Genomic DNA, 17,299 nt, shown 5'->3' with positions numbered 1-17,299 from the left:
GAGTTTAAAACTTTCCGAGACACTAGTGTGTCTGATCCACTCTCACCAGCGAATTATCCACCACCAAAATCATACCTGCCCTGTGGGGTTCCTGACTTTTGAAGAACAGGAGAAAAAGTATGTAGAGCAACGGGTGGACTACAGTCTGTAATTGTATAATTACAATATGCTCCTGTTTGGATATTGAAGCTAATAAAATGTAAATACGAGTATACATACACGATGCTGGTGAGAAAAGAAAAACAAAGTACAGAAAATTTTGAGGTGTGGAGGGGCGTGTTGTGACGTCACTGACATTGGCCCGCCTCCCTCCGTCTCCTCCTCCACTACTTTAAAGCTGTTGTGTTTGTTAAAGGGTTTCAGTCTTGAGTCTTCTCTCTAAAAACCTGAAAGAAACATGGGTGCGCGTTCCCGCTCCTCACTCTTCCTTCTCCTCCTCTTCATCTGCCTCGGCTCCCAGAGCTTGTGCGCGCCCCCGACCTGCTACTCGCGCGTGCTCGGCCTGAGCAAAGAGATAATGAAGGTGCTGAACAAAGTGCACGAAACTTCTCGGACGGTGAGTGGACCAAGAGTTTGTGGTCAGTGTTTAGAGGCTTGAAGTGTAGACTTAATCCATATTCAAGTAAAAAAAAATCAGCTTCAGTAGAATAAAAGTTAAAATCTTCTTAAGGAACTTTTAACCAAACTCCGTGTCCATATTTTTGGATACTACTAATTAATCTAAATCTAATTCAAATCCAATTAATGAGTCTCATACACTGTGCCACTAGGAGTGAAATACTTTAATGACGACACTTATCGTGGAAAATCATCATAATCTGAAAAAATTTTTTCGTCGATACACATATCTCAATGTTTGTGGAAGTTTAGTCTAATACGTCCTTCATGCTGTGTGAAAATTTCATGATGAATGGACCAATAGAAACGCTCAAAAATTACTTATAAAATAAAATCTTTTTTACACTGACTTCCATTGAAAGTTAAGGAGGTTTTCCGTTCTCCTCTAAAGTTACTGTTTTGGGAGATACGAGTTTTTAATTGGACAGTTAGGATAAAGATCTACAAAACCAACATAAAGATTCAAAATAAGCATTTAAATAAATACATGGATAAGGATATATACAGAGGTGTATACAATAATATAAATAGGGAATATGTACAAAATAAGTGTAAAATACAGATCTAATAAATATTTTAAAAAATTAAGCATGGAATAATAGACAAAGAGAATTCAAAAATAAACTGCTCAGTAAAAATACATACAGTGGCAATAATATAATAATGCTATGGAAAATGTGCAAAAGAATAGGATGTCAGACTGTAGTGTCATGCTCCATCTAAAGTGCAAAAACTGCAAATACAAAGTGTGTAAAACATAGAGCAGGAGTTATATATGGTTTATTGATGTCCAGTGAAAAGAAAGTCTTTGTGTGTCGAGTGTGTGTGTGAAATGAAATGGACTTGCTCAGTGCTAACTGTTTGGTTCTAGGGCTTTAAACCTCTGCATTGGGCTGTGGAGCAGGGGAAAGGTGTTCTCTGGAGTGATGGAGCACCGTCCTTTTTTAGACTTCGATAATAATCCAGCTACTGACCATACAAATGCAAATAAATCCTCAAGAAATGTTCCAGCACCTAGTGTCAGCTCCTCTTAGAAGGGAAGTTGTTACCGCTGCGCCAGAATTCACTGTGGATTCCCTTACTTTCCATAAACATATATTGATAACTGTCAGTACACGACAAAGGTGAGGTTTTTTCTTCTGCTGTAAAGTTATTGTTTTGGAGACCTGCTTTTTTTTTGGATAGTGATGATATATTTATAACTAAAAGATAACAGAATAAAAATTAAAATCCTTTACTCAATAATAAATCTGACGTATTAACTCTAAAAACATTCAGGAAAGTATAGATACCATCAATATAATCAATATCCAGCACGGACTGTGTTTAATGGTGTGTTTTATGTCTTCAGGTAAGTGTGAGCGTTCCATTTACTGTTTACACTTCAATTTATTCACATCAGTGTGATTCAGTATGAGTAGTGTATTGTGTGAGTGTACAGTTTAGTGTTCTCTTCACTCATCATTTTAAGTTTAGTGTAAGTGGTTGTTCAAAGTAAGTTTGGTGTATTTTGTGTTCAGATTGGTTTGTGTGTCCATTATTAGTGTTTAGTCTGAGTTTTCAGTGTGTGTGTGTGTTTTGTGTGTGTTGAAGTCACTGTACTGATTGTGTGAGCAGATGGAAATTCTTTCTGATGTGTATACCTTCTCTTCCTCTCTAACAGAAAGACTGTGCTGAGTTTTTGCCCAAGATGTTTCTAGATGTTCACGTAAGTTTTAATTTGATTTTTTTACTTTTTTTTTTTTTAAGTCCTACATCAAATGGAAGCTGAACTCTGGGGAGAGTCTAAAACGCTTAATTTACTAAAAGAACGACCTAGAAGCTAAAAATTTTTCTCAGTTACTACTGAAAATAAGTGCTCTGTGCTGCTGAAACAATTAATCTGTAACTAAAATGGAAAGTAAAACAAAATACATTAAGCTATTTTCTTCCAATTTAAACCTATTATAAAGAAACAGCTTAACATGGCTTAATGTACTAAAACAGTGACCTTGGAACACCAACATTTTCACTAATGATCACAAGTTTTACTTTCCTTTTGAGTTACAGGCTAATTGTTTCAGCAGTACAGAACAGTACAAAATTGTTACTTTAACAAGTAACTGTTTTACAACTCTGATTAAAGCTAAATTTTAGCATAATAAAAAAACTGTTAGTGTATTAGAGAAATTCCAGTCCAGTTTTATTAATTATTTATACACATTAATTCACATTTACTTTTAAACTATAATACTACTTGTTGATACCGACTTTTTCTGTGTCTGCCATCACACACACACTCTCCCTGTGTCTAAAATGGCTCCCTAGTCACTATTCCCTATATTACTCACTACATAATGCACTACCAGGGAACTGAATTCAGGAGGGTAGAGAACAATTTTTGACACTACCCATGAGGTGAATTATGGGTAATCTGCTATCTGCTTGTGTACATGGGTTGTACACTATATTTGTTGTGTATTGTGGGAGGGTTTGAGTGCACTGAAACTGTCCACTATGTTTTTGGACACTGCTACAAAATGGCAGAACCCCAAAATGTTTCATAATATAGCGAATAGGGCACAGTTTCTGACACAGTGTCACTGTCTATTAATGTACCCAGAATTCCTGCATCATGTCCAAGCTGAGAGACTTCCTGTACATGGTGGAGAACCTGCCGCTGGAACACTGCCGTGCACGTATACGCATCATCAGCCTGAAACGCAAAGTCAGAGGGCTCTATGTCATCATCAGCCGTGTGTGCTATCGGGTATATATCTAATTACAACTTCCCTGTGTGTTAAAGTGTCATTATCAGTTATTTGTGTGTGTGTGCATGTGTGGGCGTGAGAGTAGGTTTTTAGATGTAACCGAATTAGGTTTACAAAGAGGTAGCCCGGATTCATGATGATGTAAAAGGGCTACCTGTTCCTCCAGTTTGGTTTTGGGTTCCTCAGGTGCAAGACATCCCCTGTATCTCCTTGGCAAGCAAGTTTATTTATAGAGCAATACAAAGTGCTCAACGAACCGTGAAGCAAAATTACAGTAAAATAATTTATATTTTCAAAGATAATTAAAACAATTAAAAAGCAATTAAAATAGGAATTAAAACAAGCAAAATGCAATAAAATAACTATATAAGAAATGAAAGTAAATTATAATATAAACTACAGGCCTACTACAGGCATGATGGCATTTCCACCAGTGCTAAGATACTAATGCAGCAACAAATAATGGAATATTATTTCATGTTGTATAGCATATATATATATATACTATATACATATAGCAAAATGTCAAAAAGTATAATCATATTAGATATTATGTGGAAGAAGACTGACAGGGAAAGCTCGTAAAGATCACCATGATGTCTGTTTGGTGGCCCAACTCTTCAGTAAAGAGAGCATGTGATTGTGGTTAAGTTTTGAATACATAAGCCTCAAATTCAGAAAGATAGGAACCTCCCCATACAGCAGTGAATGTTTGGTCCAAATGTGGCTCATCTGCAGTTCTCTTGTGGCCCATATCTGGCCTTAAGTGACAGCGTTGATTCAGGTTAAGTCTGGTGAGTGCATCTCAGCCAATTATGATAATAAAAATAATAATACATTTGATTTAATGTAGTGTCTATCTAGTATCCAAGGCCACTTTATAATAGAGAATATATAAGAGAAAAAAGAACAATAAAAACACCAAAGACAAGCAAAATTAGAGCCCCATAGAGACCAAAGAACATTGGTGATAAGAAAAGAAACCAAACCAGAAAAGAGCAGTGATACACAAGACAAAAACAGGCTCCCAGGATTGAAGTCACTGTAAATACCAGCGATATCAACAACCAAAATTTGTAAATTGGCTCCTTCAGTCGACATACCCAGCAGGCCTAGCCCTTAGTATCAATGATCGCAGACTGCCAATAATGAAGAAACAGGCTCAGCAAACTTATCTATGTCTCAGATGTCAGGATTGTTGTGGAACAAATCATACCTGGCCACACAACACGTGCCATTACAAAATCAAGCCTGGTTCATGACATTTGACCCTCTCCGTATCTGAGCTATAGGAGGCAGACGAGAGACAGATTTGTGTCTGATATCTGGGTCATCATTTATGAATCGATATATCTACCTGAAGCTGTTGCTAAGATGATTAACAAATGCATGGACTTTCTTATAAGGACTATAGCATAATTAAGGCAAAAAATGTCTTCTGCTACTGTTTTAGCTGTATGTGTATTTTTGTAGTTGACAATATGTCATACAACCAAGCATAAACTATTAGTAAATTATCTGGCAGTGTGACGCAGTTTGGGAAATGGTACACGGATTAAATGTCTCCGTCACTCAGTTGACGGTTGATGAAGCTCTGATTTATTGTCTGAATAACAGAGGATTAAATCGAGTGAACGCTTGTGCTACCTGCTGTCAGAAAAGAGAATTACAGCTTTGAGAAATCCCTGACAGCGTTTTCACATATAGGACTGAAATAGATTTAAACTAACCTTCACATGAATTATTCCAAGAATTCAGGTCCCTGTGTTATTAAAATACAAATTCTGGGAAAGGTCAGAGAGGAGGGTGTTCAGGAACTTGATCCAGTGCAAAGATTTGTTTGTTGTTTTTGTCGCTGTGGTCAAATGACTGGTTCTCACTGCTTCTAGTGAGAATCACAACCTCTTACTCGTCATCCTCCACTTCTGGACTCTGCACCTGGAGAAACATTCCTGAAATAAGTGTCAGGTTTAACAAAGATCCTGGCTGATTGTTTTATTGCCAAAAAGCAAAAAAAGTGAATGAAACTTGCAACTGTAACAAAAATTATATTGAAGAATTTATTGAATGCCGTGGCTGTTAACATTATTTTGAGTTATCCTCTGGTTTTATAATAAGATTAAACAAAAACAAGAAAATAAAATTTATGTACACATTTGATTACATGTCAAGCTACTTTTATTTCATAAATTAAAAAGAGCATTGAAATCACATAGGATAACAACAGAAAAAATGTTCAAATGTATATTCGCCCCTTAAAACACTATTGTTACTTTAGTATTTAAATAAAGTGTAGGTTTAAGTGTTTTTACAACTTGATGTTGCTTTGGAGAGCAGGAGGAATGTTTGTGTGGTGTGGTGCAGAAATATCACAATTTGACATGTTCAGCAGGAGCTCATGGTGTGAACACATTAACTCTGCATTTTCACCTGTAAACCTGTATCTGAAGAAGAGTTTTTTTGCTTTAATCCTTGAATGGCAGTGTCTCTGCGGTAAGTGATGTGTTGTTGTTGTTGGTGGTGCATTTGCAGGACCTGGTGTATTTAACAGATGACTGTGAGGCTTTGGACACAGGCTACAGCCGGCCACGCTACGATGAGGATAGACTGCAGCTACTGGAGGAGACCAGCTGAGGCACACACACACACACACACACACACACACAAACACCTGTCAAGACAGATTACATCATGGTTAGGCCTGCCACAGTTGTGAAATTGGAGCTGACTATCCGTCGCCCTCATAAATCATCACAATTACTTTTGTTCTCTGTGTGAAACTGTTAAAGTACAAACATAAAGTAACAAGCTTAGTGGTTCCCAGGTGGCACAGCTTCAGCACAAATACACAAATATTACTCACTGCTGCCCCCTAAATGTGACATAACATGACGTTAAAAGTTGTGTCCAATTCGCAACAAGCTTACTTTCAGATTCAGATTTTTGTGATTTAAACATATGATAAAAATATTTGTGGTTAGCCCCCGTAAAAATTGTGATCCACTCCAATAATTCAGACAGGCCTCATCACTTTTTGTTTTTTACAGCCTGCTTGTCATTTCCTGGCCCTGTCCTGTGTTTTTTTTTTCCCCCACCTCTTGTAGCACATATCTCTTTGTTGTTGTTGTTCTTGTCTCTGCCGTAGTCCTGCTTTAGCTCCACCCTCTTGTTGTGCCTCTATTGTGGTCCTGCCCCCTCGTTATCTGTCCCAGGTGTTCCTTGTCTGTGGTGTGTATATAAGTTCCCTTGTGTAAGTGTTTGGTTGTTGGACATTACTGTTTGGATTGCCCTTTTGGGCGTGTCTGTTTTTTTCTTTTCCCTTAAGTCTGTCAGTTCCAGTTTGTACCTTTGTTCCACTGTTACACATGTCTGTATCTCTCCCTAGTCTGTTAGTAATTCCTTCTATCTCTAATCTGTTAGTATTTCCCCATCTCACTAGTCTGTTGGTCTCTCTATGTATCCAGTCTAGGTCTCTCAGTCTCAGTAACCCTGTCTAGGTGTTGGTCTCTCTGTATGCCTGTCTAGTTGTCTCTGTCTTTGTATATGGTTCTCAGTTCAAGTATCTCTATCTAAGTCTGTCTAGGTATCATCTGTCTAGGTCTGTCTGTATCTGTCTCCCAGTCTAGGTCTCTCTGTCCAAATCTTCCTTTAAGTATCCTGTCTAGTTATCTATGTTTTCCTTTGTGTCAATGAAGACTGATGTTTTATAGCGTTTGCGTCCACCTCCGTCAGTCCGCCCGGTTGTGACACTGCTACATTCTAGGTGTAAACTTTAAGTGGACAAATTGCAAGTGCTGTAGAATTATTAGTACCCAAAGAGTCTAAGTTAAAGCAATACTGGGGAATATTTAGGGATTTTTTTTGCTCTTGGGATCCCCCTACAGCTGCAGAGTGTAATTATTTAACAGCACTGTCCTGAAATCGGGTTCAGACTTGTTTCAACACCTTCTTTCAAAAGATACATTTTCGTACAGTTTCGGCAGTGCTGAGGCCAGACCCAGGATCTGTTACAGTTTTCTGGAGCCTACTTGGAATCACTGGGCGCAAGGCAGGAACACACCCTGGATGGGACACCAGTCCTTTGTAGTGTGACTCACACATTCATGAGTCGCCAATCCACGTACCAAGGTGTGTGTGTGGCATATATATATATTTTTTAATATATTGTATGAGGAAACCCCCGTGGACACAGGGAGAACACACCAAACTTCTCACAGACTCAAACCCACAAGCCCAGGAACCTGCTGCTGTGTGACAGCGACACTACTTGCTGCACCACAATGCTGCCCTGTATGGAACTCCAAAATATATAAAAAGACTTGCACATAAATACATACACACACTTTCAAGGAACTACATAGAATAATCTATGTAACACACTTGCATAATACACATACATAAACATGAGTGAAAACAGATATGCACTCATGTAAAAGAATGTGTGTCTGTGTAAGAGCGAGAGTTTGTTTTTAAAACCAAAAACATGCCTATGTCCTTCTCAAACAAACTCTCTTACACACACACGCACATTCTGAGCCTGTTCCTGATATGTATTGCGTGCCCCAGTCTTTTTAGGGCACACTCTCTGAGATAGACTCTGGTGTGTGTTCCTGCATTCCAGCAGCCCAAGAAAACTTTCCACAGGAAATGTGTCAGATGCCAAGCAGTCCTGCACCACACAAAACAACCGGTACAGGACTGCAAACCTGATCATTCACCTCAACACACCACACAGATGTCTCATAATTGCGACAAACTATCCAGATTTACTCCAAATATAACACGGAATAGCTTTAGTCTGATTTCTTTAACTGTGGGTAAATTTGTGATTAAATCAAGCTATACTCCATTAAAACACACTTAAATTTGCAGCCAGTGTATACAATTGTGGGAAAGCGTCATTCTCTCTGGTTTGTTTACATTAAGAAGCTCCACGTCTAATTAGGTAGGATGCTCTGTTTGAGGGGAAAAAAAGGACTGTTTTTTTGTACGTGAATTTGAACTTTTCTGTAATTCTTTATTCACTGTTAAATTCACAGAAATTCATTTGTATCTCAAGCTGTTTAGTTTTGTAGCACTTTCGCTCTGTGTTTACTTTCATGCAGTTAGCGCTCTCCTGAATTTAGAGTCAGTTCAACCTTAAGCAATGTAAGTAACAGCAAACATTAATTTTACCCACCTATGGAGCAGCAATAGAGCAATATCTTCATCTTGGTTTGGAGTCTCTCCGTCGTCTAGCATCCTCCAGATGCTGGTTCTCTGCCATGAGCAGAGAGAGAGAGAAAGCCTAGCATGCAGAATGGAGACACACTTTTTTTTTTTTTAACCAATTTACAGTCACTGGGGCTTCGTAAACATCAGACCAGTTTTCAGTGCAAACTGACTGGAGAGCAGCAAATAGTGACGAAATCCACTGAATTTTATTTAAAACATTGTTTTATTTTTAAAATTAAAGCAGTAAATGTCAGCTTTTTAATGCTTATTTATACTCCTCAGCTCTCCTTGATATACTTTTCAGCCCTGGTCCCTGGTTGGTTTTCTATTAGAGTTTGTGCAAAATATCTGCTTTGCGTGGCATAGAGTAACGACTCTCTCTGGACATTCAGCATTCTGCAAGGTTTATACATCACAGTTTAGTCCCTACTCTGCTCTCTCAGAACCATGAGAGAACAGAGACTAAAAAAGAACTCTGTTCCAGGACCAGGGCCAAATTTACCAGATGCAGAATAGAGTAGGTACCACATATGTTTCAGCCTGTACTGCTGGGTGTGTTTACAGTATTCGAGCAGTGATGTCATGAATGGAGCTTTATGCCCCTCTAGCCGAGAGTTTTTGAATGATTTTGGACATGCGCCCCCTTCAGTGTGTCTGCCGATTTGTCATTAGGTTTTTCCAGTCACTGGATGTAAATGTGCCTTATTAATGTGTGTGTGTATCTCTGTGTGTTTCCCTCATATATAACCATTCATATTATGTAATATTTCATGTACCTGCTCAGTACTCTCTCTCCTAAGCCCTGAGCTGCACTGATTCTGATGCAGATCTGAAAGTTATGAACTCTATTCATATTCCTGTTTTTCTCATGTCTTCAGCGCTTTACTCTAGAGGAATAAGACTGTCCTCTCTGTTCTGGGAGAGTGGGATGTTTACCTCTGTATTGTTTGTTTAAAAGAGGGATTTTCTTTCAGAGCAGTATGTTATTTCCTTCCATTTTTCTGTGATGAATTTGTATTAACTTTAACCTGATGTAGCAAATGTTCTATTAAAGTGGCCATATTGTGAAAAGTGATTTATTTTTTTGACTCTTTCTAAACACAAAAATATATATAAAAAAAGTATAATATTTACACATTATTAATAATACATTCAGCAAAAATGCTTCTATATAGTACCTAACATCACAACACTTGTAACAGTAGTAGAAGTATTAGGTGTAAAAATGTAATAAGTATTATTACATTTTTGCGTAAGGTTTAACTGTAATTCAAAATTCAGAAGTATTAATTTGTTACATTCATGATAAAACATCAAACTTCAAAATCTCAATATTTAAACTGTCTAAAGCAGTGGTTCTCAATCCTGGTCCTGGAGTACCACTAACCTGAATATTCTCCCTGCTATGAAACTCACAGTTTAACTCAGAAAGGGGTTGGTAATTAGTCCATTGCCTCAACTGTGTTTGAAGCAAGGGATTCTCTAATATGTGTAGGGCAGTGGTAATCCAGGACTAAGAATGTGATTTACAGCTCTAAAACCAAAACTCGCACGTACTTTTGGATCCCCAAGAACAGAACAAATCCCATCACATGCTTTTGCAGTGCTTTTTCCTGATGGAGCTCATACTGAATGCAGAAAACAATAAACCCTTCACTCACCATTTTCACTCTATTTAAAATTTGGAATACTTTTCTAATTCTACTTTTTTTATAAAATGACAACTGTGATGTTTAATACTACACAGCAGTTACGATAAAAATACAATAAAAGTTATTTAAATAATTTTGTACTAAATCAGTCATAATCCCCTTATGATGCTCAAACAGCTGTGACCCGTCAGGCCTGAACTCCACAAAGACATCTGAAGCAGATCTTCTGATTCCTGAATATTGCTTGGTGAGGCCTCCATGGCTCACACTGGTTTGCAGCAAATTCCACAGATGTTTTTTAGATTGGTGGCAGAGTCAAAATCTAAAAGTCCTTGTGATGTTCCTCATGTTCCTAACCCTAGTGTGGTATGACTCAGTATCCTGTTGAAATAGTTGAAAAGACCATTGGCCTTAACATAAAGACATGTACAGTGCAACATTGAAGCAATAGCTACAGGCTAAAGTAATATCCACGTGAACGTCTGGACCAAAGGATTCCCAGCAGAACATTATCTTGCTGTGTTTTGCAGTGCATCCTGGTGCCAACTCTTTCCCAGGTAAGCAAGGGACATGCCCTCAGCCATCCACAAAATGTAAAGAAAATGCGATTCATCAGACCAGCTCAGACACCCCACTGCTCCAAAACTCATCATCTAATTTCAGTACACACCTCACAATGCCATCAAATCTTTACAGCAGTGATCCAACATCAAGTTTTAAGCTCTGCCTGAAGAGTAGAAGCTGTCAGTGCAGCACAAGGGGGAAAATCCCTGTAAATATAATTCATATAAAAAGATATGTTGGATGAAAAAGTATGTCTCCATTAAAGTGAGCCGAAGAAGAAAAGTCTGTTCAGTGGATTTACGTCTGACCTGGAACTTCCCCTGAGTGTTTGCCAGTAAGGTGTGTGCTGCATTTATTCACTATTAATCACCACACACACACACAAACAGAGCTGTCCACACTTTCTTACAGCTGTGCTGCTCATTTTGTGTCTCACTGGGATGCTGCTAAAGATGTCCTAATATTTATCCGTCTGTGATCAGGTGCTTTTTCATCAAGTGAAGCTCCAAAACACTATCAAACCTTTGGAAAATGATTAGGAATTTTTAAAAATGTATTAGTTTACATTTGTTCCTTTCCTGGATAAGGTTTTACAGAGAAAGGTTTCCTAAAAATTGGAGAAACTAATTGAAAAGCTGAAAACCATCACCTGCCCAAAACATGTCATCTGACTTGAATCCTACAGAATACTTTGTGAAATGGAAATGCAAAGCAGAAAAGAAAGAGTGAGAGAGAGAGAGAAGTGGGCAGAGATTGATTGCTCCCTGTTTGATGTGGTTAGACTGAAATGACTGTAGAGATTAAGAGTTACGTGAAGTTCAGGGCACAAACAGAGCTTTGTTTGAGGTCCTCTGTATGTATGTCTCTGTGTTTGTATGTGTGTGTGTGTGTGTCTTCCAGTAACCGTGCGGTGGACCCTCTGAGCTGGCTGATATCAGAGTTTACTGTAAAAGAGCCTCTTACACTTCAGAACATCCACATCTGAGGGATTTTTATTTGGACCTCATTCATCCAGTTGCTGTGCTGGGGATGATATTAGTGAATGTTTTTCCTCATGTAACCCTTCACTTCAACAATTTCCCACAGTGGCTTAACTTTAATCCTGGAACAAATCCACATACACAGAGCACAGACAGTTTCTGACTGGGACTGTGATCAAAAAATGGGTTTACATGGCTATTATTCTTCTAATCACGGCATTAACTTGTCTGTTTTTAATCACTGTTGAATTACCACAAAAAGTATTTTGTAACTGGAGCTGTTTTAAAGTACTTTCAGTAAAGCAGTTAGCAGTTAGATTTGCATCTTTGATGATCTGAAACGGCAAAAATAAATCAGTGTTACCCACCTATGGATCAGGAATAGAGCAACCGCCTCAAATCTGTTTGTTCTTTTCAACATTTTAAGTCTCTCCATTGTCTAAAACCTCCAGATGCCGTTTCTCTGAAGTGAACAGAGAGAGTGAGAAAGCTAAGCATACAAGACTGAGCCACTTTGTGTTTTACCCATTTACATTGACACCGGGGCTTCTTAAACACATTAGATAGGTTTTCAAGCTGAGCATAAACACATCTCTTAAACCCAGACAGTTGTTTAAATGCTGCTAATTGTTCTGTAAAATAACAGCGAACTTGGCATGAGAAACCTGAGGTAAACCTGCAGTACTGTCTCAAAGGGCATCAAAATTTGTTATTGATTATTATTGTTCTTAAGTTTGAGCCCACTTAAATGATTATATATTAAGCGACAAAATCAAAGACGTCACATACCATATCGTACATCAATGTTATCCTGCAACACTTTGGTTACAAAATATAACTACACTTATTTTAACTACAAACTAAGGGGGAAAACATCTGTAAATTTTGTGCTGCAAATTTACAGGGGTTGGACAATGAAACTGAAACCTGATTTTAATAATTTATTAGTATGGTGTAGGGCCTCCTTTTGCGGCCAATACAGCGTCAATTCGTCTTGGGAATGACATATACAAGTTCTGCACAGTGTTCAGAGGGATTTTAAGCCATTCTTCTTGCAGGATAGTGGCCAGGTCTCTACGTGATGCTGGTGGAGGAAAACGTTTCCTAACTCGCTCCTCCAAAACATCCCAAAGTGGCTCAATAATATTTAGATCTGGTGACTGTGCAGGCCATGGCAGATGTTCAACTTCACTTTCATGTTCATCAAACCAATCTTTCACCAGTCTTGCTGTGTGTATTGGTGCATTGTCATCCTGATACACGGCACCGCCTTCAGGATACAATGTTTGAACCATTGGAGGCATATGGTCCTCCAGAATGGTTTGGTAGTCCTTGGCAGTGACGCGCCCATATGGCAGCCCAAACCATCACTGATCCTCCCCCATGCTTCTTTCTGTGCATGCAACAGTCTGGGTGGTACGCTTCTTTGGGGCTTCTCCACACTGTAACTCTCCCGGATGTGGGGAAAACTGTAAAGGTGGACTCATCAGAGAACAATACATGTTTCACATTGTCCACAGCCCAAGATTTGCGCTCCTTGCACCATTGAAATCGACATTTGGCATTGGCATCCAAACCCACAACAGTCGCAGTTGTGGGTTCGATTCCTGCTCTGGGTGACTATCTGTGAGGAGGTGTGTTCTCCCCGTGTCCACGTGGGTTTTCTCTGGGTTCTCCGGTTTCCTCCCACAGTCCAAAAACACACGTTGGTAGGTGGATTGGTGACTCAAAAGTGTCCGTAGGTGTGAGTGTGTGAGTTTGTGAGTGAGTGAGTGAATGTGTGTGTGTTGCCCTGTGAAGAACTGGCGCCCCCTCCAGGGTGTATTCCAGGTAGGCTCTGGACACACCACGACCCTGAACTGGATAAGCGGTTACAGATAATGAATGAATGAATGAATATCATACAGTATCTGCAGCTGTCTCCTCAATTCAACACACACAATAAAAATATTGGCTAAATTAAGGAACATATATAGAAAATGTGTTTTAAGATCCATTATCTCATATTGGATGCTAAGAAGGAATATCTGCTTTATATTTAATGTATATATCTCTTTTATTTTCTGAATTCTTGAATTCTTATTATGAACTGATGTTGTACTAATGTACTGTTCTTTGTGTTCATTTATTCCATTGGAAATTACAAAAAAAAAAAAAAAAAATTCTGCAAATGGTGGAAATGGTCAGTGAAACTTTAATCACACGCTGCCCTCTGGTGGTAGAACTCCAGTATATAATCTTGCGCTCCAACATTTCTGCTGTGGCCACCAGGAGGCGATACTTCTCTTCGTGTTGTTCATATCTGTTTAGTGATTACAAAAAGGAAAGGCAAAAAAAAAAAAGGCTTTTTAAGTGAGAAAAACCTGTTTTGCGTGGTGTGTTTTTGTTCATATTATGAAGTTCAATTAAAAGGCAGCATATACAGTATTGTAACTGCGAAATATATATAATTAGATTTGTTTTGGGTAACGGTTGTATACTAATATATTTACATTAAAAAGAAAAAAGGAGAAATTAAAAATGAAGATGAAAACTTAATAAATAAAGAGAAAGAAGAACAGAAAGAATGAGAAGTAAAACCAAAGACATAAGAAAATAAAGTAGGAAAAGAAGAAAATTCAGTAAAGGAAGCTAGAAATCAACATATAAAGGAAGAAGGTGAGGAAAATAGAAAAATAACACAACAGAGTAAGAAAAAGAATGAAGGTAAAAAATGAAATAGAAAATAAAACGGAGAAAGGAAGTATATATATATATATATATACGCTTATACGTTTTTCTATTTCAGAGTCGCGGTGGCAACAGGGCGAGCAAAGAAGCTGTGAAGGAAGTTGTGCACCCCAGCCTTAGCCAATATCAAGGGAATAGTGTGTAGGGAATACAAGAACCCTGCTTACTCATCTAGTGGTTATATACATATTAATTACATATTAATCATTATTATCCTGACACACTGAGATTTTCTAAGGGTTTAATAATGAATAATAATGTATTAATAACTTTTTTATTTCTTTCCCATTCTGGGTGTCCCCACAAACACTGGAACATTTGACTCATTCTCATCTTTTGTTGCTGAGGGTGTGATTACCCACACTGCAGAAAATTACGGTTGTAATTTTGAACATTTAAAAGCAAATACTCATTATGGGAACTAATGAGGCCGTGTTGTTTAAAAAGACACCATAAAGTTGTTAAATCTGATGGAAAATTGCCCGAAAGCCTTGTAAATTGCACGATTAAAAACCCATAAACCTGGCAAGGGGGCGAGTCTGTAGTGGGAATAAACAGTGTTGTGATCTGGGTAATTATGAAGCACTTTTGGTCAGGAGTGTACGCTTCCCTCAGGCTGAGCCGGCTCTGTAATGTCACACAACATAAAAACTGTGAAATGGTGTTTGCACCCCCTGCTGGGTAAATGGGGTCTTTTGCTGTTTGGCATTAAAGGTGCAGTAAATAAACTCTCTAACCGAGCCACCTGGGCTTTAATCACAGAGATGCAGACATTTTACTCTGCTTTTATGAAGCATTTTTGTTTTCAACATTAACCTTGTGTGATTCTATTACACACAATCGCAAAATTATTAATTATATTATATTATTTATTATATTTTAATAAATGATATGTGTGTGTTGTTGCTTGGTGTAAACATCTGCTTTGGTAAATATGAAGTGTTTGTGTTTGCTCCAGCTCTGATAAATAAATAAGGATTTATTTATCAATTTATTTATATAACATTTTTATATTATGTAACAAAACTTAATTTAGAAATCATATTTAATAATTAAACAAGTCCTAAACTACAAACTGAGGAGAACAGTCATTTGCTTTGGACAAATTCTTAATAAATGCCCTCATACAGTGTTATGCACTTATAAAGTAAATGGATTCTCAATACGTTACATACTACTTTCTAATCATGTGTATTAGTATTTCTAAGTGTGCAAATGCAATTTTTTTGCGTAACGTATACAATTGTAATTCAAGACTGGCGCCCCCTCCAGGGCGTGTTCCTGCCTTGACCCACTGCTACCCTGAAATGGATAAATGGTTACAGACAATGTGTGAATGAATGTAAACCTAATATATTAATTAATTAATTCATTCATTGTCTGTAACCGCTTATCTAGTTCATGCTCTTGGTGGGTCCGGAGCCTACCCGGAATCACTGGGCGCAAGGCAGGAACACATCCTGGAGGGGGCGCCCATCCATTGAAGGGTGACACACACTCACACATTCACTCACATATTCACACCTATGGACACTTTTGAATTGCCAGTCCACCTACCAACGTGTGTTTTTGGACTGTGGGAAGAAACAGGAGCACCTGGAGGAAACCCATGCAGACACTGGGAGAACACACCAAACTCCTCACAGACAGTCACCCGGAGCGGGACTCGAACCCACAACCTCCAGGTCCCTGGAGCTGTATGACTGCGACACTACCTGCTGCACCCCAAACCAAATATATTGGTTAATATGTTAATTATTCTGTTTCACCACTGTGCTCCTTTGTGAATTTGTGGCTTTAACATTTTATTGTAGACCAAATAATCCAAATCAAACACTAGAGTGTGAACACTTCAGTTGACTGAGAGATGTTGGATGTATTTAAGTGTTTAATGCAGTTCAAGTGGTCAGACATTTTATTCTGAGCTGCTACTTTGGTATTTCTCTCTAGTTGTTATATGAGAAGGTACTTTGACATTTACTGCTGTTATTAATTCACACAATATTTTTTTTACTTGAGCATCTGCTTCTACGGCCTCTTCATGCTGTAGTTCACACTTCCCAAATCTTAAAAAGCTGCAAAACTACTGTGTTTTTGCAGCAAGTTAATGGCTCTCTTTAATCTGTTTAAGGTTTGTGGTTTTGTTCTCAATATACCCCCCACCCCTGTCTCTCTCTCTCACACACACACCCACACACAATTCTGCTCTTTTAATATGTCCTTTCCAGACTGCTTACAGAAAAAAACTACAACATTACTCTTACATGCCTGTGCAAAAGACAGAGACCACCCTTTATTTATTTATTTTCAGGTTCAAAGGGTCATTAAGTGTGAGTAGTTTGAGTAATCACTTTAATTTGCAGAGTGTCTGCTCATTATTTTACTGGCTTTGACTAATGCAACAAACAACAAATATTACAAACATCAGACTCTTCTCAGAGACAGATGCACACTCAGAAGACCAAAAATACACACATATATTGTACAAATATCAACAAAGCTGGAATTTGATGTTTGTAACACATTCCTAGGAGGATGGGACAGAAATCGTTTTCACGTATGAACTCCAGAAAAAAAGTCTGGAGAATCAGGTCAGGTGTCCTTCCACACGTGTATCTCACAGTGGGAGAATCTTCGTGTCAGACATGCTCTTTCCTTTTTTGTTCATCTATTTCCTTTCAGCTCCACATCTCTGAAACCCAGAGTGAGTTCTGTTCGTACAGTGGTTAATATGCCATTCTTCTGTTGGTCCGAGTCTTGCACGGCTGTTATAAGTCCCGCTTTCACTAAT

At 38.2% G+C, this 17,299-nt stretch overlaps 1 protein-coding gene across 1 annotated transcript; it reads left to right on the top strand.

The window, feature by feature from the left end:
• Nucleotides 1–379: 379 nt before the first annotated feature.
• On the top strand, nucleotides 380–9,635 carry LOC136664970 (cytokine-like protein 1). The gene is made up of 4 exons (XM_066642497.1): nucleotides 380–556; nucleotides 2,282–2,326; nucleotides 3,221–3,367; nucleotides 5,901–9,635. The coding sequence occupies exons 1-4, from the start codon at nucleotides 398–400 to the stop codon at nucleotides 6,000–6,002; spliced, it is 453 nt and encodes a 150-aa protein (XP_066498594.1). The 5' UTR covers nucleotides 380–397; the 3' UTR covers nucleotides 6,003–9,635.
• The last annotated feature ends 7,664 nt before the right edge of the window (nucleotides 9,636–17,299 follow it).

The sequence above is a fragment of the Hoplias malabaricus genome, chromosome 13 (genome assembly GCF_029633855.1).
Source record: "Hoplias malabaricus isolate fHopMal1 chromosome 13, fHopMal1.hap1, whole genome shotgun sequence".
Classification (NCBI taxonomy): domain Eukaryota; kingdom Metazoa; phylum Chordata; class Actinopteri; order Characiformes; family Erythrinidae; genus Hoplias; species Hoplias malabaricus.
This window is presented reverse-complemented; position numbering and strand designations above follow the sequence as displayed.

Excerpts from the sequence above, each read along its gene's own strand:
- LOC136664970 (XM_066642497.1), top strand. The coding sequence starts at position 398 with ATGGGTGCGCGTTCCCGCTCCTCACTCTTCCTTCTCCTCCTCTTCATC. Across the intron at positions 2,327-3,220 it reads AGATGTTTCTAGATGTTCAC|AATTCCTGCATCATGTCCAA; the intron begins GTAAGTTTTAAT and ends TAATGTACCCAG. Across the intron at positions 3,368-5,900 it reads TCAGCCGTGTGTGCTATCGG|GACCTGGTGTATTTAACAGA; the intron begins GTATATATCTAA and ends GTGCATTTGCAG.